The 19981-nt window shown below is 47.9% G+C and overlaps 1 protein-coding gene across 1 annotated transcript in view; it reads left to right on the top strand.

Moving 5' to 3' along the window:
* Nucleotides 1–19981, top strand: part of LOC144144541 (nose resistant to fluoxetine protein 6-like) — a 113211-nt gene that overhangs the window by 62402 nt on the left and 30828 nt on the right. The window contains exons 4-9 of the mRNA XM_077676049.1: nt 3314–3401; nt 4847–4938; nt 6516–6686; nt 8633–8726; nt 9635–9721; nt 13007–13172. Coding sequence (XP_077532175.1) covers nt 3314–3401; nt 4847–4938; nt 6516–6686; nt 8633–8726; nt 9635–9721; nt 13007–13172 — 698 coding nt within the window. The remainder of the gene's footprint in view (nt 1–3313; nt 3402–4846; nt 4939–6515; nt 6687–8632; nt 8727–9634; nt 9722–13006; nt 13173–19981) is intronic.

The raw sequence follows: 19981 nt of genomic DNA, 5'->3' as shown, positions 1-19981 counted from the left end.
CTTGCTTTTATTATTGTATAATTTCTGCATTGGTTTCGATACCTTATGAGCAAGCGCTATCTTTTCTTTTCTTCGCCGTTTATCTTTGTTGCCTCTATTGTATTGAATAATTTCTGTGCTACTGCCAGCTCTGTACTTCGAGTCAACCGTCGTTATACTTCTTCGTTAACTATTGTAAAAAAAAAAAATCTGTTCGACATGTGTTCTGTGACTATGCCTGCTCCTGTAAAAATCCCAGAAGGGATTGGCAGTATCAATAAATAAATAAATAAATAAATAAATAAATAAATAAATAAATAAATAAATAAATAAATAAATAAATAAATAAATAAATAAATATTGGGCTCCGAGAACTGAAAACGACTTCAGAAAAGGGCCGCATGAACGTCTATTCCTCAAAAACCTGTCCGTGATAATCGAAATATGCTTCCCATATAAAACTGAAGACATCTGCAGGGAACTGCAGCAACCTCGCTAAAATGAAATAAAAGGTCCCACGTCAGTTAGACGCGTGCCAAGGCTAAGCCCATTTAGTCCTTTAAGTGCACTCTAAGCACTTGTCGTCTGTTCTGACGCAGTTTGTTTATCGGCTCAATTTGACGAACTGTCTTACTATCCGCGAAGGCTGAATGAGACCAAGGATTGGCGAAAAATTGACTCGGCGATCCAAAAGCGACCTCGACCCGCCTTCGTAACACGTCTCGCAACGCTGGCTTGTAGCGCCGGCATAAGCGCTCCGAAGGCCTCGGTGTTGCTTGACACGGGCAATAATTCCTCGCAAAGTAAATGGACTTTGTACGACGCTCACAATAAGATTCTATTTGTGATCTGTCTTTGTCGCCTCCCGCGAAACGGCGTTCACGTGTTGCCCGCAAGCAAACGGCACAAGCTGTTCGCGGGCGGGACGCGCGCGCTATCCGGAAGCGTCGTGTTTCCACGTACGCGCGATGCGTGGCCTTGGACTCACGTGGTCGCCTTATGAATCCAATTTCACCGCGCACGGAGTGAGGGGAGGCCTCGTTTGACAGCGGAAACATCGCATTGATGGAAAGGTCCTTTCACATCTTCCAAGGCTTTTAGCAGCAGCGCCTTATTGATGTTTTCCACGGCTCGACTCGGTCGATTGCTTATGATGTCCGCTTCTTCTCCTTATCGTGAGGCCTAGCTACTTCGCTCGGTAGTTCGCTTCGACGTCGATTGTTTGAGGTGCCTCGGATTCGCTGAGGCATTGCGAACGGGAAGTTAGCGAGAAGTTAGCGCCGGGGTTTTCCCCGACTCGTGAACTCTATTTGTCATGCAGCAAGGACTCTCGTATAGGCGTGTCTTCAAGCGGAAAATGTGGCACGAGCATGAACACTAAAGCCGTCTCATTTCTCCGCAAATACGGGTGAGATCGTATGTCCCATACGCGCTAGTCACGCACACGCCAATCTTGAATTACCATGCGTGTCCGTGCTGCAGATCATTCAAGTTACTGTGCCCCCCCAACTGTTCTAGCCACGGGAGATGAACCAACGCGCAAAGTTCTCGACTCACTTAAGGCACATGCCGCTAAGATTGGGCATTCTTCACGACCTGCCCCGAAGCGAACAATACATAAAACTGTTGCGTTTATTAACGGACCTCGATTTCTTATGTGCAACGGAGGAGGAATTTTACTGATGCTATGACATTATCCTAACCATTTCCCGTCTCCTCATTCTTCTTTTGACAGCGGAGCTGTTTAAGCTTGAGCTTTGGCCGTGCCCAAAGTTAATAGAACACTCCGCTCGCGAACTGACGAGGGTGAAAACGCTAGGGGCAAGGAGGCGAGGAGCCCACGACCAGGTGTTGGGAGCTTGCGCCTCAAGAAAAAAAAAAAACTCTCCCGTGGTCTGAATGGAATCTGTGTCCCTCGGGTTATGAAACCGCGGCGTCTATCCGACTAAGCTATCAAGGCGTTCTGGGCGCTCAGCATTTCATTTGGGTTCGTAGCGTGGGCGTCGGATTTGGACTTTGGTTCAGCGAAAGTCCAAAGTGGACTTTGGCTTCGGACTTTGGCAGTTTGGATTTTGTACTTTAGGAGGGTGGATTGTGGACTTTGATTTAACTCAGTTTGCATGGAGAAAGCTTCGCTTTTTAACAATCTTTCGCTTAAGAAAGGGGAAGACCTAAGAAAAGCCAAGTTAAAGCTAGCGAAGACCACCAGCTCCGCTGCTTCTTCAGTCTTCGCATCTCAATTGCGAAGGTGGCCGAATTTTTTTTTTTTTGCATTTGTTTAGTCGCCAAGTCGCTACACCGAGTAAAAAATGATTTTTCTTGCGTAATCCTTGACTTAGCGAATGCAGAGTAAGATTGAATAAGTTCTCCTCTAGTAGTCGCGCACCTATCCGTGTGTGGCCTTCGCCACAAAAATATCCTTCACGGCTGGCAGTTGGACCCGCTTTGATTATGCGCCTGAATTAATACGATGCGTCTGCTGGGTTCGTATTCCCGAATGTGCGTTCCGTATATTTATTCCTCAGCGCTACTTTTGCAAAAGTTCGGTAATTCATTACTATATTTATTTAAACAAGGTGCCCATTTCTCTTCTGGAGTTTTTTAGGAAGGGCATAGGATTGCGCTAAAAATACTGAAAGAACCACGCGCACATTGCAGATTAATTTTCGTTGCACAACCAGTTGCTTTTAGGTAATCAAAATAAAGCCATAATTATAACGTTAAAGGAAAAAATGATGGATAAGATGAAAAAAAAAAGTGTAGGAGGGAACGGAAGAATAATAAAAAAGATTTCGTAACAACTATAAATATTTACACTCGATATAATAGGTGGTGATGATCAACGACCATAAATTACGCGATTCTGTACGGGCACGTTACCGGGGGATGATGGAACAATTAATAAGCTGTAAATGAAGCTATCACGAACGCAGATCAGGCGCCTTTGCCTTATGCTATTTTATTTATATAAATTTGCCCTTACAACTCAGACGGAGTTCGGAAACAAAAAACTATTCGCCCGTCTGGCGCCTCGAAATCCGTTTTTCATTAAACTGCATTTCCAGGCGGAGACAACTAAGTGAGAAAGATGTACGCATTGCTGACTTATGCGTCATGGTGCCTGTGACGTCGATGATGACTACGACGATTCTCGGCAAATGGCGCATAATACTCAGCTCTGTTCAAGCGCCGCGTACTGCTAGTGGTGTTCGATATCCATGGCACATCGGAGACAATAACTGATGTGCGTGTACGCCGAGTCGTAACTCTTCATTTGAAACTACCAAACTCCTCGAGCGTTTGGCAGTAAACCTGGCGTTTTTCTACTGCGCAGCATTCAAGAACTACGGCGTCAACGCATCCGTGCCCCTGTGTGACGTGGAGAGGGACATTCAACTGGACAGCTTCCAGCAGGCGGCGCTGTAAGGTCGCACCTCCGCTACTCGATGATTCCGACCACGTGATTCCGACTAACTCGTTGCGACTGACGCCAATTCAAGAATCGCTTCACACGCTGACTAAACCAAACAAAACCGCTTTCAGTAGCACGTGAGCGTTGCTGGAATAAAAGAAACGTGCCGTTTCTTTTATTCCAGCGCCTAAAGAGCCCGTACGTTTTGGAAAGTGCGCCGAATTATTGGTTCTAAATACCACAACGCATCGTAGGCCAGCCTCAATTGGTTAAATCCAATGCTGCAATGCAGAGTAAGTTGCACCCTAAAATACATGTAAAAGAAGCCGAGTTTTGGTAAGTGTTTTCCTTCGTGATCGCCCTAAATCAAACACAAGTAAAGAGTGATTTGGTATTTCATTGAGACGTCATGAATTGCCTCATTTCCAAGGTTCACAGCTCTGTAAATGCGGAAAAGCTTTTCTCAGATGGTGACTACTCGCTTCACTGCAGTGTCATAAAAAACACAAAACTCCCTTGTCACTCTGAACGGTGTACGCGAACCATATTTTAAGGCATGTTTGTAGAAACTCTGGCCAATCTGGCAAGCAGGAGCTTGGATAATTTTACCCCAAGAGAAGATATATTGTTGGGGATGTGTGGAAAGCTGTGCGCCGTAAGTTTTCCTTGGCTAACTGCATTTGCTTAGGAAAACCGCGGTAGATGTTAGGAAGACCATCCATGGTAAATCGAAGTGTCAAACGGAAACGTTTGCAGCAAGGCGTAGTAGCATCAGGAATGGCTCCCTAGTCGGCCGTGACGCACCACAGAAAAGTTTAGATGCTCTAAGTCTGTGGATGAAATATTGCACTTATTGATTACCGCGGGATACCGCGTGCACGAAGCCCGTCGCATTTGCTCGAAATAAAACGGTGGCTTGTAGAGGGTCCTGATGATTTGAGCAACCAACCGCTTCCATTTTCCGGTGCCTATAGATACGATCTTTTAACTCAATACTAGGTATTTATCTATCACGAGTTTCAACGATGTTTCAACATATCAACGATGCAGTCGTGCTCGCATTTGCGGCGAGGCCATCAAACTGATGGCGAGGCCCATCGTTCCTTCAGTCTTATTTTACCCGTCTCCAAAATGGTGTTGCTTGTTGTTTTTTTATAACCGCAGCAACTAACTCGCTCGTCATTTCTACTTTCATATTTAAAAGTTCTTTTCATTGCCTTATTTTTCTTTCGTGGACGAGTGTAAAGCCGATATAAGTTACAACCACCCGCTTATTGATGTGGAGTATTCGCTTTGAATTAGCCTGACTCCACGGCCTTGCCTCGCTGATGTGATTGCACCCTCGATGCGCAAGTTCAAAGCTGATCGCACATAAGCAGAGTCCCGTGTTCGATAGCATCCAAGGATTCCGCTCTCAGCCCTGCGTTTTCCTGCTTCCGTGCGGGGTGCACCCAGGGTGTTCCTCTGCGTGGTGCTGAGCATGGTCGGACTGGGCACCCTGGTGGACGTCTTCATCAGGAGCCGCCAGGAGGAGGACCGCAAGCCCCGTGCGTCCTCTCTCTCTCTCTCTCTCTTGAGGATTCTTCTTCCTCGGATTACGGGCGTGGCATCTACAGGGAAAATGAATTGGGCTCTCCAATTCTTTTCCATTTTTTATTTATCGTACTTATTTCTTCAGCAGAATGATGGCTATACAGGTATAACGTGTAAGTACCTTCATCCCAAATGTTCGAGAACTATTACAGCCAAGAGTAAATAAAGCCTAGAAGGAAACATCGTAATTATTATGAAAAAACAAAAACAAGGATGAAAGTGACTAAGAATTATTTGATGCGTCATAAACGTTCCCGTTGCGGCTTAAAAAAATACAGTTATCTTACGTAATATTGCGCTGAATAGACAAAAAGTGAATCGCGCCCCGGTGAATAAGAATTTAGCGTGTTGCCTCTTACTTGTGTATTCCTGCGCGAAACAGGGCCCTGGGATTATGTAATAAACGTAAATCAACTTCAGATTACCATTACTTTACTCTCCCAAGTTCGAATTATTGTTTCGTAAAAAGCTCGGTTTTCCCGTTATTTTTAACGTCTATGAATATCTCTACAAAAGTTGTACCGTTCGAGGGGCCATAGTTTCCTGGAAGGGTGAAAATTTAGCGGAGAAGACGCACCCGTTGTTCGCTTTGTACGACTCAAACCCTTCAGGCGCTATAACACACTATAATACACTATAAAGAAATGCCGTAGTTCATCTTCACCACAGGGCAGTCAATGGACCAATCCACGCGGCCTACAATAAAGCATCGGGGAATGACGATGTCGAGCATGCGATTTGACACAAAACTTCGCTCTGCGCTGTGGGTGGCATCATGCAATGCAAGCGTGGCGTGCCAGAGCACTGCGCAGTGCCGCAGCAGAGATAACATTTTTGAGTCAAATGACATGGTCGTTGCTGTCATTCGCGGAATTCGCTTTGTTGGCGACATGGATTGGTCACTCAAGTGCCTTGTGGTGAGACTGAACCGATAGATTGCCTTAGAGAGTAGGACTCTCGGACTAGAAAACCATTCATTTAGTGTAGCCTACGGTCACCGTGATTTCACTGCAAACCAAAAAGTAGTGTAGGCAAGTGCGGGCACCAAAATTACGCAGAAAGCAGTGCTTTTTGCACTTTGAAACTACCATTTTGTTGCGTTTTAGCTTCGCTATAATAATATAGCCCTGGATCTTCTTCGGAAAGATCTGCCTTTTGCCAAGATATGCTTTGCCACAATGCGGCTGAATGAGCAATCGCGGTGTCCTCGGGAAGAAATTTGGCAAATAAAGAGGCCCAGCATATGGTGTGGTTCATATTGTGCGCTGTGATATCGGGCAATGCAAATCGCCACGCTTGCATTGCGCTACTTCACAGCGCAGAGTGCACTTTTTCGAGTAATTGGCCTACTTCGCCGCTTTGGTGGCAGTGATCGGCCTCCTGTGTGCATTGTTGAGAAGCAGACTTCTGGCGTGTAAGTGGCGCGCAGAGCCAGCGTGCAGATGGCTTCTCGATTTCTCCCTCGCGGCATCCCGGCCTACTACGCGCGAGAGCGGGCTGCACAGCGGGCGATGACGAAGCGTGTTCGCAGACGCGGTTCTGGGCGCGCTCACCTCCTGGTCGGCGTACAGCAACACGCTGCGGCTCTTCGACGTGTCGGACGACGGTTCGCGGCTGCGCGCGCTCCACGGCGTCCGTTTCCTCACCATGCTGTGGATCATCTTGGGCTACTGCTACGCGCTCACGCCCATCCCCAACCGCAGTGAGTGGCCGCCTTTCTCCCCCCTTCGAGCTGTCGCGTCCTCCACCAGGCTCGGGCTGCCTGTCTGAACCGCAGAGTAATGCATTGAGGCCGCTTCGACCAGGGCCGAAATTCTGAGTTTTGTCCGCTCAAAGTGTCTATTTCAAGCGAGCACTGACTGGTTGGAGGCAGACGACATGCTGCCGAAAACCAGCAACGCTTATTCTGTGCATAGGTTTCTGCGCTTCTTAGAGGAACGGCAACCGTAATTACATCACGACTTGATGTGGAGGGACGAAAGAAGTTTATAAAACGGACACCAGTCAAAATTCCGTCCTTGGGCATGGTTGCAGAGAGACGCTGCAGTACGGGTCTCTGTGGGACGTCTCGGTTGGCATACAATCCGAACGCGCCCCCCAGGTAGTGGTATAGCAATAAAAAGCCTGCGACGGGACACTCAAGCATGTGTACGCAACTGTCCTGATGGTCATTCATGCGCGGCATTCTTTGTCCAAGTCAGTGCAGGACGGGCACTTCCGGTGAGATGCGGAACTTTAACAAAACGCTGTAATAGGCTCCTTTTAGCTCCTAAAATGACCTCAAAGGTACTAATCCACCACTTTTAATTAAAAAGAGTACGTAGACGTGATCTAAGAGAACGTTTTTTCGTTATAGAAAATCCAGGAAACAGAAAGGTAGGGAGGGCTCGAACCCAGGATGTAAACGTTAAAAGCAGCGACGCGTTCCGCTAGGACACAGAGACAGGACAGCAAGCTTGTTTTAGCCATTGAAAAGAAGTTTGCAGCATTGTTAGAAGCAAACCGCAAGACGGCGCTAGGTGTAACAGGAAGTGTCTGGCGTGCACTGACTTGGAAACGGAATGTCGACGTTCACGTCATACGTTTTCGTTTTATGCCGTCCCATCCTGCCACGTATCCTAGATCAGTGATCATGACGTGGTGCAATAAAATACCGACAACTGGGATAGTTGGTAAACATTCTGCACAAAGAAGCAGATTAAATATACAGCGGGCACTGTGAAAACATAGGCATGACAGCACTAGTCTTGTCGCTGTCGTGTGGGTCCTCTTGGGTGCCCGTTGTTTATATATTGCTTTATTGCAACGTTATGTGCGCACATAATTTAGCCTACCACCCTTCGAGCTGACAGGTTTACTAGTATACTGTTCTGGCACCAAGGGATAAATCTCCAACGATTATATGGTGACCAGGGAAGGACCGCTTAAATCACCTAAGATAAAAATCACGTTATCAGGAGCCATTTGGCTTTCGACGAGTTCACCACGTCATCCATGGTTTAAATCAATTTGGGCACTTTATGTCATATCCGTCAGTAGTTGGGGAACGGGAAGTTCATTTCTAGGCCGCCAGGAAGTACTGCATCATGGAGGAAAGAAAAGGTGCTCTGCTGTGGCACCAAAAAATAAATGACGATGCACGCCGGTCACAAACCCCAAAGGGACTGAGGAAAAGAGACGAGCTGACCTGTTGACGAGCTGACTTTACAGGTGAAGATCTCGTTCAAATGGAACTACTTGAATAAGGGGCCCGGAGTCGACCGCGTCGCTGGGAAGCAAAATGTACGAACTGCTGTGAGAACGCGCACGCGCACGAACGAATGCGCGCACCTCTGCCCGTAGATAAATAGAGCATGGGATTCTAAAACTGAGCCCGCAGGCCGATTCAGGTCCGCGGAGGCTTCGCGAGTTTCCGCGACTGGCTCAGGCGATTCACATTTATTCCTAGAGCACATTTTGTGTGTGTCTTGCATACTCCAGGCATAAATACGGAACAAATCTGTTTCGTTTGTTCGTATTGGACACATGGTACTTCAAAAGCTCGTCGAAGTGTGGGGCGGGTTATCAAGCCATAGTTTGGGCTGGTCTATTCTGGACAACAAGAGGTGAATATGGTTGCGGCCCATGAACCTTGGCGGCTTCTTACAGGAAGGATCTTCAACATGTTCGATTTCGTCAAGCACACGCCGTTCATGTTCATCGCCAATGCCTACCCGGCTGCTGACACCTTCTTCTGCCTTAGGTATGCGAACCTACTCACTTACGTGACAAGCACGGCGTCTAGAGGGGCACACGTGTGTACTTCATGTTTTAGACTCCTTCATCGAAAACAAACTTGGGGGATTCCGATAGTTAGGCTCAATTCTAGTCTCATTATCGAGCCAATTTTTGTACACCCTGAGGTATGCTCTATGGAACCAAACAGCTTGCATAAAAATAAAACTTTTACGACAGTAGTGAGACAGTTCGAAATGAAATTATGTTTAGCATCTTAAGCGGCGTTGCTTGGGAAAAAGCATTCTTGTTGGTAAGAATAGGCTGTTGGTAAAATATATCATTACAAAGAGGAAAATAGTTTTTAGTTTCTGATTAATCTATTTAACAGATATTTCCCTCTAAAACGGTTGAAACAGCTTGCTATTGGTAGCTATAAGCGAGAGCAGGCCAGTACTCCGATAAATCATGAAGTCGCCGGTGCCGTGAAAACTTTCTATAACGACGGATGCTGCCACCCGGTCTAGTTAGTGCCGTTCTCACCCTGAGAATGCAGGGCTGTAATGCCATAGTCTACGCCACAACCAAATGCTGTTTTTTTTTCTTTCATATTTTTCGCCGTGTTTAATTAATTCAACCGGAGCAGCTGGTATGAAATAGCAGTATTCTGAGGATACGTATTCTTGAAAAGCTCAGCTTTCCATGTGACATGCACATCACCGCTGGGTGCTCCGCCGTAATGATATTTATCTACATTATTTATTGAAAGGCTAGATTTTTGAAACCCTATATGCCGTACTAGAAAACCAACGAGCCAACATTACCGGGTTGCAGCGTCAAGTGAAGCTCCTGTCTCAGCTGACGTGCTTAGCAAAAGCCACTTCTGCCGCAGTTATTCCTCGTCCTCTGATGTGAGGCCCATCTTTGTGATTTCAGCGGGTTCCTGTTCGGATACAGCGTGTTCAAGCAGCGCCGAAACCTGAGCAAGTGGCTCCCGATACTCCTGATTAGGAGATACGTGCGGTGAGTGGGGCTTGCCTTGCTACACGAGGCGCGGAGTGTGGAGGAGGAGGAAAGCGAACGGAAAGGCGGAGAGGTTCGCGAAGTGTTGACCCCGGTTTGCTACCCGGCACTGGAGGAGGGGATGAACGACCTGACAGGTGAAAAGGGGAAAATATGGGCGGGAACGCGCGCGCACTCTTAGTCCCTTTTAGCGCACTGTAGTCGTTCGTGTAAGCTTGCGTCGTTCAAAAAACGCAGAAGGGCTTTTGTCCCCTTCAATGAAAAGGTGGTATGGACCGATGTCATAAGGTGGTATCTACTGTGAACGGTTGATTGTCCAATGAGTGCACCGTGGTATTTATTCATAGTAATGTCCTCTTGAGCAACGTGGTGACGGCGGACAACTTCTGCCGCCAAATGCTGATTCTACGCGTGGTATTGCGTGCAGCACATATGCGTGTCTCGATTTTAATTTCTCACCGTATACTTGCCCCGGTTTTTATGTGGGCTCGCGGTACAGTTGCTCGCCACAGGAGCACGCGTCTACTTCAACTGACACCAACGAGGCGGCGCTACAGACTAATCTCCCGAATAGTGCACGCGCGATGCATGGGGCTTTGTATCCGCGTGGAACATAATCAGTACCCGCAACCCTGTTGAAGCGTACACGTTATCACCGAAACAGAATGCGCTTGGAAACCACGCGTAGGCGGCGCGCACAGGGAGCGCCAGACGGGGGCAAGGGGATGCCTTTGCAGAACGTTTCTATCTACTACGCATACTACAAATAGATAAGGTGCTCCTACACAAATTCACAGGTTAGGTGTGTTCGCTTACAAAACGGTGCACTCCAGAAACACGACTGCCGCGGGTCTGCTTTGCCGCAATGCAACTGAACGACCGTTGGCTGTGCCATAGGGAGCTAATGTGACGAACTAAAGCTTTCTCTTATGCGCGGGCATGACTTCTGTTCCAGCTATTTCGCCGAGTTATATCGCTGAGTTTTGTGCCTCTGCATTTTGTGCCGCTGAGTTGAGTGTTGCTGAGTATATCTATGATGTCGTTAGACACGCAAGACGGTAAATGGGCCATCTTTTGTCCTTTTAGATGAGTTTAATTGGCTGTAGTTCTCCTGAAAGCAGTGCAGCAAAGACATTTTCGTCATCGCATTGTGCGCCCGCAGCTCCTCGCTAACTGGATGACCCTCTGACGGCCGCTGTACCGCCACTAGACAATCAACCCAAATGGTTATCGGATAATTATTAGTTCGTATGTCGACGTCGCAAGCAAATTGGGAGTCGCGATTTGTCCGCGAGCTTCTCACTGCAGCTATCGTTGTATTGTGAGTGGAATAGTTGAGGTGGCAGCCAAATGTTGGTGAACCGACCGTGAGCTTCTTATGGCTGCTGTTATCGTCACTGCGCCATCCACCTGTGTAGGCATGTTGCTAGGCTTATGCTCAGTCTTAACGTGTGCTTACATTCATGGCGGGCCAAGCAATGTAAAACTCATTACACGACAAGCCGCGGGTAACGGTTGGTGGCGTGAGGCCTTCAGACGTAGCGTTAGCGTCGGGCCGTTGCATATCCAACAGGGACGTCAGGCCACCGCATTCCCCGTTCGCAGCCAAATGACGCGTCGCAGCAAGTTCGGATTTTGATGATAGGTTGTAGTCATGCGTGTCTGTGCTATATGCTATGTCTGTGCTGTTTCGGCCATAGGTATTGCAGCGGGAATAGTGCGGAAACACGGATATCAAAGCTACTATAAGGAAGCAGGAGTACTCGCGGTGTTCCCCTCGATTTACTGACACATGTGCCCGTCTCCGAGCATTTCTTGGCAAACCCCAATAAGGTCTTTTAGCGTTTTTTTACTGCTTTTTAAAAAGCTTTGCGCATTTACTGCAGGGGTACTAGACAAAAGTTCTAATGAGGGCATCTACGTTTGCGCGTTCGTCTATACTCCCGATGAAAAGTACGATAATGCTGTCGCTCCCCGTTGGTTAGAACCGGGCGTGCCATCCCGATTCTCACGTAGAATCCGGATGGCACGCCAATGCACCCCAACCCCAAGGGTCATCAGTCCTTCATTACGATACATCCATCGAAGCATCAAGCGTTCCCTAGCCGTGCACCCCTGAAAAAAGATGGGATGCTTACCTTTCCATCTCCCCCTTTTTTTTTTTTTTTTTTTGCGTCCAACTCAGCTCAACGATAATATTGCGAAGCATATGGTTGCGGAAGACGGCCGTAACGCTTGTTCTGACGTACACAAACTTTGAACAAATCTATTGTTCTGTCTCCTATGGGGAACCTATTTCCATGCGAAGTTACGTCAAGCTGGTTACGTTTTAATTCCATTTTTGGACGTTTAATTCCCTTTTTTTGTGTTTGAGTAGGGGGACTTAATTTCTCGTTTTTCACCTGAATTCGGCTGCGTAGTTGTGGAAAAGAGCTGTATCCGGCGTTCTTGTTCGCGTATTCAAAACAAATTGCGCGCATGTGATTTCGAAACACAATCTGTAGACACACAAAATTTAATTGGACTAGGCATGCCGAAGCGATTGTAATCCGAGTTAGAAAACGACGTTCATGTCGTATACTGCTTTGCGGACACAAGCGCGCTTCCGCGCACAGTAGGTTCAACGGAAAATGCATGTATGCTTGATCAGAAACCCGCAGCTGTCGTTGTGTTCCCCGTAATCCATTACAAATTACGGCATGTCTGGTGCGTGAAAATAAAATAAAAGCATGGAAAATGTCATTAAGGTGAATGCGTTAGGAATGCCTTTCTCCGCAGCGTCAAAACGACGCTGTTTTCGCCTAAAACTATCGCTTGGTGGTGAATGGCAATGTTCTTTTCTGCGATAAGACGGAGCAGGGTTACAGGTGAGGCCCGCGTTTATCAACTAGGGCTAGTCATTCTACACAGGCTCGTTTTATTTCGAGCGCGACAAAAATAAACTGAGAAACTACGGAACCGTTTCAGACCGCAAAAGTAACACAAGGGGTCCCTTAATGAATGGAGAGCATCCGTTGGCAAATGATCTGGAAAGCCGTTTCCTTATAAACTTCAAATACTACTCCTCCCGGTCAACCATCGCTTGTTGATATGCGGTGTTAGTGACCGCCACAAATTTTATTTTCCAATCTTCCCACGACCCGCTTCATTCACGCGTCCCACACCCTCCTCCACGACTTCTTCCCTCGGGAAACGAATGCCAACTCGTTACTTTTCGCGCAAGAGAAAACTACCGTCTTTTCATCGAGGGTGTTACAGCGCCTCCTTCGGGGTTGCGCGTCGCAGGGTGATCGTTCCGTGCTTCTGCCTGCTGCTGGTGTTCTCGCTGCTGGGCCTTGTGTCCTCGGGGCCCATCTGGCGCGACAACTACGCGCTGCTGCGCGGCAACTGTGAGGCCCGCTGGTGGAAGATACCGGCGCTGGTCAACAACTGGGAGTACAGCCTCGACTCGGTGAGTCGCGCGCACTGCGGCGGGCTCGGCATGGGAAAAACTCGCTTGTTCAGCCTTTTAAAAAGGGATATCGAGCCTGTGTCATTGCAAGCTGGGGCGCGGTGTCGTGTAGGGTGTACTATATTGCCATTATTTTCATTAGTTGTCATTAAAAATATCTGCTTAGAAAACGGGCCACTTCTTGGCCGGCTGCGTTCCTCGCCAAGAAGAGAAGAGGGCAGGAGAGCTGGTTTTAGGAAGGAAGCAGGGTGCGCAACTAAGTACACGAGGCTCAGGGTGGCGGCCGTCCTAGGCTCCTAGCGTACGTCAGCGGTGAATGAAATATTTACTTTTAATAGCGCCATCAGGGCGGTGACCTGTCCACGCATTCATCGACCCGGGCCTCAGCGGTACGCCCCTCTAGCGTAATGCGACTCCATTCTTTATTGTCTTGCTCGGCCATCCATCACTTAGTAGAGCCGGGAAGTTTTTGCTGTGAGCTTACAGCGCCAACTGGGTGCGACCAACAAATGCGTTTTCTAATACGTTCGAAAATGGCAGTTTAAAATCAGAAATTTGGCATACCCAGTGGGCTTATATATGCACTCGTGTACAACACCTCGTTGTTATACAACACAATTACGGGCTGCGCAACCGAGGACTGGTGTTATCTTTATTCGACTGAATGTATCAGTCATATCGTTAGCTAAGGACGTAAGAAATAGCGTTTTAAGCGATTCGAATGGCTGAGGCGTAGGATTAATGAGTATTTTAAGAATATTGCGATAGTTACGGCGGCAGTCTGAACCACGCGTGTAGCGCCAGGTTCACACGCTTGTCGCAACGTCTGTAACACATCTAAACAATGACGTCATCTTACGTTTAGACCAACTCAATTACGTGAAATGCAGCTTCTTGCGCCAACAGCGTATACATTGTGCTTGTTGCGTGCGTAGCTTGACCATTTATTTATTTATTTCATGACGAATTATCCATTACATGACAACTGACGACCTGTGAGTAGCCCATCTTCAATTAATGTGTGCTATAAGAACATGTGTTTCTACTGCGCTGCATGGTACGCGCAAAAAAAAAAAAACTATTCACGTTAAGTGCGACTACCACTTAGACAATCAATCTGAGGGGGTGTGTGCGCAAAAGGAAAAAAAAAATAATGAACCCCTCCGTCTAACCACGGCGATAGTTGAACGTGAAGCTTTCTTGTGACAGATTCTTTGGTTGTCGTCCGAGTTTGGACTGAGTTTCGACCATGTCGAAATGTGGCAATCGGATAGACGCCGGCTTCATAACGCGAGGGACCCAGGTTCGATTCCGATCACTGAAGCGTTGTTTTTTTTCTCTTTCTCTTCACCCACGATCATTCATCATCATTCTCAGAGAAAGTTGCTTTTCTGCAGAGCGTTATTGCGTTACAGACGCCATCAGTGACAACACTAAAGCTTCGCTTTAAACAAAATGGCGCTGGATTGAGACGGAACACATCACGACACACCCGCGTCTTACATTGTGTGAGAACCCGCTCATATTTTCGTGCTTGGAAAGCACGCGAACAAGCCGTTCAATTTTATTTCGTACTGTGCATGGCTTAGGCACAGCGACCCAGAATGCAAAATAAAGATATACAGAAAACCGGTAATCTTGAAAAAAAAATTGGCTCCAATCCACGCTGTGAAGGTGATTGGAAAGCAAAGCTTTAAACGACACCCACAACAACTGCCCATGCGACATCAATTGAATTCACACTCGTGGCTCTAGAAAGAGTGAAACCAGAGATTTTGCCAGCCGTTACCAGGCTGGGATTCGCGTGGGCGCCGTCCCGAACGCACCAGAGTCGGGCACGGCCGGGCTCGAGCGGCGGACGCCGCCACTGTAGGCTGGCCGTGCGTCGGAAGAAAGAAAACGGAGAGGGGCGTGTTTCGAAAGGTGAGACAGCGGAACCTAGCCATCCTGATGTGCTGGCTCAGGGCTACACCACCGCACGACACAAGCGCAGACACCGAAACAATCGGGCATGTGAGCTTAGTGATTCCAATTTATACAGATTTAAACTAAATCGCTTCTTAAATTTGAGAATTGCCAGGAAGCTGAAGGAACTTTTATAATAAATATTTATCAGAACCAGTTGCTCCAGTCGTCTTTCGTAATACCTGTTAAAACACAAACGAATTGGTATTCAGCAATTTAGAAAACGCAGTCCCATTCGTGACAAGCAGTGCGCAAAAGGTGGAGTTTCTCTAGCGGCCAGATGTCTAAGTGGTCTGTACATTTTGTTTTCCCGCCTTGCAAACCAATCCTTAGCGTATCTTTGCCGTACGACCACTTAATTCCGTCGGGTCTGGGTTACCCAGGAGGTGCTGTCGAACAAGTTAATCAAGCCGTGTGCAGTAAGCACGCTATGGACGCGAAGCTGCGCCAAAACAGGCCCAAAACAACTGTCGCTAAAGCAAACGACAAAGCCGTCCCGCCGACCCACCCGCCGGTGCGAGCAGTCACTTGCGTGCGGGGAAAGCTGTGTAATAGCGCCCTGTCGCCGCGCCATCTACACCGTACTCCGTGAGTGAAAAGCACCCTCCCCATCCTCAGCCGCGTTGGGAGTTTGTTTTCCCTCGCGCCACGAAATAACCGTTGGCAAGTAAAGGTAGAAAGCTTTGTTTTAAAATTATTGTAATGCAGAAATGCACAAAACAGCCCACAAAGTGTCCGGACTCACTCAAGATAAATGGCTTCATTTCATACGTGCGATTACAAACACACATAAACCTGATCGAGGAGCCCATAAAGGGCCGAGGGCACGCGAGCCATCGAGGCGCGCTGCCAATTGAGGTAGACGCCATCAACTCATCTGCCTTCGTGCTCTAAGACATCCACGTCTTGAACTATCGCGTGCGTGTGTGCCTCGCGTACGCCCACACACGCGACAGCTGTGTGGGCTCACAAAGGCATAACTGTGTCACGGCTAACCGAGTATAAAACGGAATCGGTGACTTGGTTTGTGCGCAGGCGCTAGGTGGATCGACCACAAGAAATATGTCCGCGTACTATGAAGACTAGCAAAGCCTTAGGCCGGGTTCAGACTGTTGAAGCAACTGTCGTAATAACTTTAAAGAATAACGTAATTTCACGTCTCATCCAACCGAACTGCGTGACACGCCGTTTTTTTTTACAATAGATCACGATATGGCTTTTGCGCCGGTGTAGCGTATACCCGACCAGAGTGTAGCTAGCGTATACTCGAACAGGTGCACGCCACCACGCTTCTTAGAATTACTAAGAAACGCAATCACCTTAGTCAGACAATCAATCAATCAATCAATCAATCAATCAATCAATCAATCAATCAATCAATCAATCAATCAATCAATCAATCAATCAATCAATCAATCAATCAATCAATCAATCAATCAATCAATCAATCAATCAATCAATCAATCAATCAATCAATCAATCAATCAATCAATCAATCAATCGCCGAAACGCCATTAAGCCCTTCGGCCCCCGCGGTGGCTTTATGGCTAAGCGGTTGTGCTGCTGAGCCCAAGAACGGGGGTTCGATCCCGGCGGACGTTTTTTTGATAGAGGCGAACGAAAATGCCCTTGAGTGGAGATTTCTGTGCACGTAAGAGAACTCGTGGTGGTCACGAGTCCCCGCCCCTCCCCCCCCCCCTCTACACACACACACACACACACACACACACACACACACACACACACACATACACGAGCTTCCCTATCGAAGCGCGCCACATAGCCCTGGCGTAGCTGCGGCGCTTAAAAATCCAGACATTTTAACTTATGTCCTTCCTGTTCAATCCTCACCAAGGAAGTCGCGCCTTACTATTTACACCGTATTCTGGTGCTACCGTTTTGAAGGGCCAGCTTACCTTCGAAAACCAGCTGGTATGCGAAGTTACTGACCTGTCTTTTGCCGGAGTTACATCAGGAGACAAAGGAAATAAAAGAAAATGAGCCATCACAGCGTAAAATCAACCGGAGTCACTCTAATCTTGGTGTCATGCGTGGCGGGTGGGTGTGGTACGATACTGGCTGGAATACTAACGCGTTCGCAGGATCGGAAACACTTGGCTTCAGGCTGAGAACAGGGAAGGAAGCTGAAGCCATGCGGTGGTATGACGAAATATTGCCTGGAGTGGCAAGACAGCGTTTTGCTGACAACGAGACATGCGAGCTTTATTGACGAAATGCGTAGGAGAACTATGTTACTCAATTCTACCCAGGTAGGACAGATGAGACAAAGTTGAGCGGAGGAGACACTCACTCGGAACGTCGGCATTTTCCCCTGTCCCTTTCGTTCCTATTTAGCCATTAGGAAGACATCTCAACGAAAAAATACAGGAAAGCCATAAAGCGAAAACGAACAGAGGAATTTCACAAAGGCTAAGGCAAGTGGAACGGAATGACGGGAACCTTGGCGGGCCACACAACGCCACTGCAATAAAACGTGTGGCCCCGCTCCGTTGCCGTGATGCAAGCGACACCTCGGAGCGCAGTCTACTGATCTGCTGCTCGGGACGAGACCGTGGGCGTTGGTGGTCTAGGGCGCACGTTGGGCCATGACATGCTTTCGGAGGAGGGCGGCGGGAGCCAAGCGACGCGACGGGGTATCTAGCGCTACAGCCGATTGCGAGCACGATATGCGCCCGCGGCGGTCAGCTCCGGCGACCCAACGAGAGCGAGTGCTCCGAAAGCAAGCAAGCCAAAAGCCGCGTGCGTTACGCCACAGGCCGCCTTCGGTAGGACATGCACCCCTGCCCTTGACCGCGGAAACGACCGCTCTTCGCGTCGGAGTGAAGGGAATGGGCGTTCCGCGTTCCCGCACTTCACTGCCGGGCTCTGGAAGCCCGCGCTTCGGCGAAAGCGAGTGCATTTCACCTCTTTTAATCGTTGCCACTCAACCGTCATGGGTAATACATCCCGCCAGGTCTGTGTGCTCACCGTGCAGCAACGCAGAGCTCCCAGAAAAAAAAAAAAAAAGAAAAGCGATCGCTTCTATCCCCATATTTACTTGCGCAGAGAAAAAGAGTGGGTGAGAATATATATTTAGTAATGAGCATAAGTGCTCATGGCAGGGCCCGGTGGAGGGCACGCCCACACTCCGGCGTGCAGTCCAGGCCCTCTGTTATATTGTTAGCATCCTTTTTTGCTGGTTTGTAAAGACGAGAGTCTTTGTTGGGCTAGCTAAACCCGAACATTTCGCTCCTTCGGTCCCTCGCTTCAGCCTTCCGGCCAAAAGTTGTAGGCACACTTGCACGACCGGTTTAATAATCATAATGTTTCCAAACCACAAAATCTGGAAACATACTTAATACTTGTCCACACTGTTCAGGAAAAAGAAAACATTAGGCATATTTGAAGCAAAACATCAATACATGAGTGGCATTCGCAATGTTCTTTTAATTAAATGTGCATAGCTACCTGATTTTTGCGATAGGTTGGTTAGTTGGCAGGTAAAGCGTTTATTGAGCTAAAGGGAAGGGGTAGAAGGGTGTGGTTAGCCTCCGAAGTACAGGAGGCCTTTTCGTCGGGGCTGCCTGCAGGGCGCCCCGCACCAGGGCGACTTGGCGGTCCGGTGCGGAGCTGGTCAGCTCGGGCTTGCGCTGCCAAGGGGAGAGGCGGGGGCGTGGGTGTTGGGGGCAGGACAAGACGATGTGGTAGGTGTTGAGAGGGATGTGACAATTTGGGCAGTCGGGTGGGAACAGAGAAGGGGAAATGTGGGGTTTGATGATGTGGTATAGGAAATAAAAAAATACGCATTGAAAACAATGTTTTGACCGAAAATACAGAAAGAGGGCTCCCGCGAGCCTGGAACTCGTAACAGTGTTCCAAGTTCAAGAGTGATATATCTTAGAACGGGAAGCAAGTGGGCTGGTTGGTGCACGTTAAAAACGTGGAAAACAGCGCGAACGTTTAAACGGAACGCAGAGTAGAACACGCAAGAGTAACGAAAGGTTTCCGTAGGTAATGCGAGCAGTGGAACGCGCGAAGATTGACAGCAAACTTCCTCTGCGTTTATTGTCGAAGGGTCGAAAGGGCGAGGAGGAGCGCGAGGGGGGAGGGGGAGTAGAGAGGCATTTACGTAGCAGGGGCGGCAGGAGAATATCGTCTTTCGATGACATTTGTGGCGAAGTGAGGAGATTCACGGCCATTTTTTTACTTTCTGGCATTGATTTTTAAGAGTCAAATTGAGCTAAGTGAATTTGATAGGAAATGTGCGGTAACGGGAAACGAGCTAAAGCGTTTTCAATTGTTGTGCAAAAAAAAAAATTACCATCTATTTCTAACGAAATTTGAGAGACGCGAAAGCAAAAAGTGAATGCAACCTTCGCTGAAAGTGCGTCCCATCGATCGCCAAACCTTTAAGGACCCAAATCACAAACGAAGAACGAACCGATGCGAAGATTTTTTGCGCACTAAGTAAACGTACCTACGAACGATCTAAACGTACACCGCTAGGTAGTTTATGAGATAAAGGTGGGCTTTTCTACTCCTTCTTCATGATCGATGCGTCTATTTTCTCATAGAGAACTGTTCTTTTTTCGCGATTTTCAAATAACCGTTTTGACACAATGGAAGTCCAGTTTCATGCACGCGCCATGTGTCCAGAGATCATATCAGAGCTGTTAGGACGGCCAACCGGCCTACGGGGAAATTTATTAATTTTTTGACAGGACGCCATCGGTCATGCACTAGGAATGCTTTGTCTTTAAAATACATTGAAGTAAATTGCGTCATGTTTTTTGAAGACCAGTCTACAGTCATGGGACATTTCAGCACGCTGGTACTGTTGTAGA

This window comes from Haemaphysalis longicornis, unplaced genomic scaffold, assembly GCF_048455015.1.
Source record: "Haemaphysalis longicornis isolate Haplotype H1 unplaced genomic scaffold, Haemaphysalis longicornis Haplotype H1 scaffold_1, whole genome shotgun sequence".
Classification (NCBI taxonomy): Eukaryota; Metazoa; Arthropoda; class Arachnida; order Ixodida; family Ixodidae; genus Haemaphysalis; species Haemaphysalis longicornis.
Note: the sequence above shows the minus strand (reverse complement) of the source record. Positions and strands in the feature narration are given on the sequence as shown.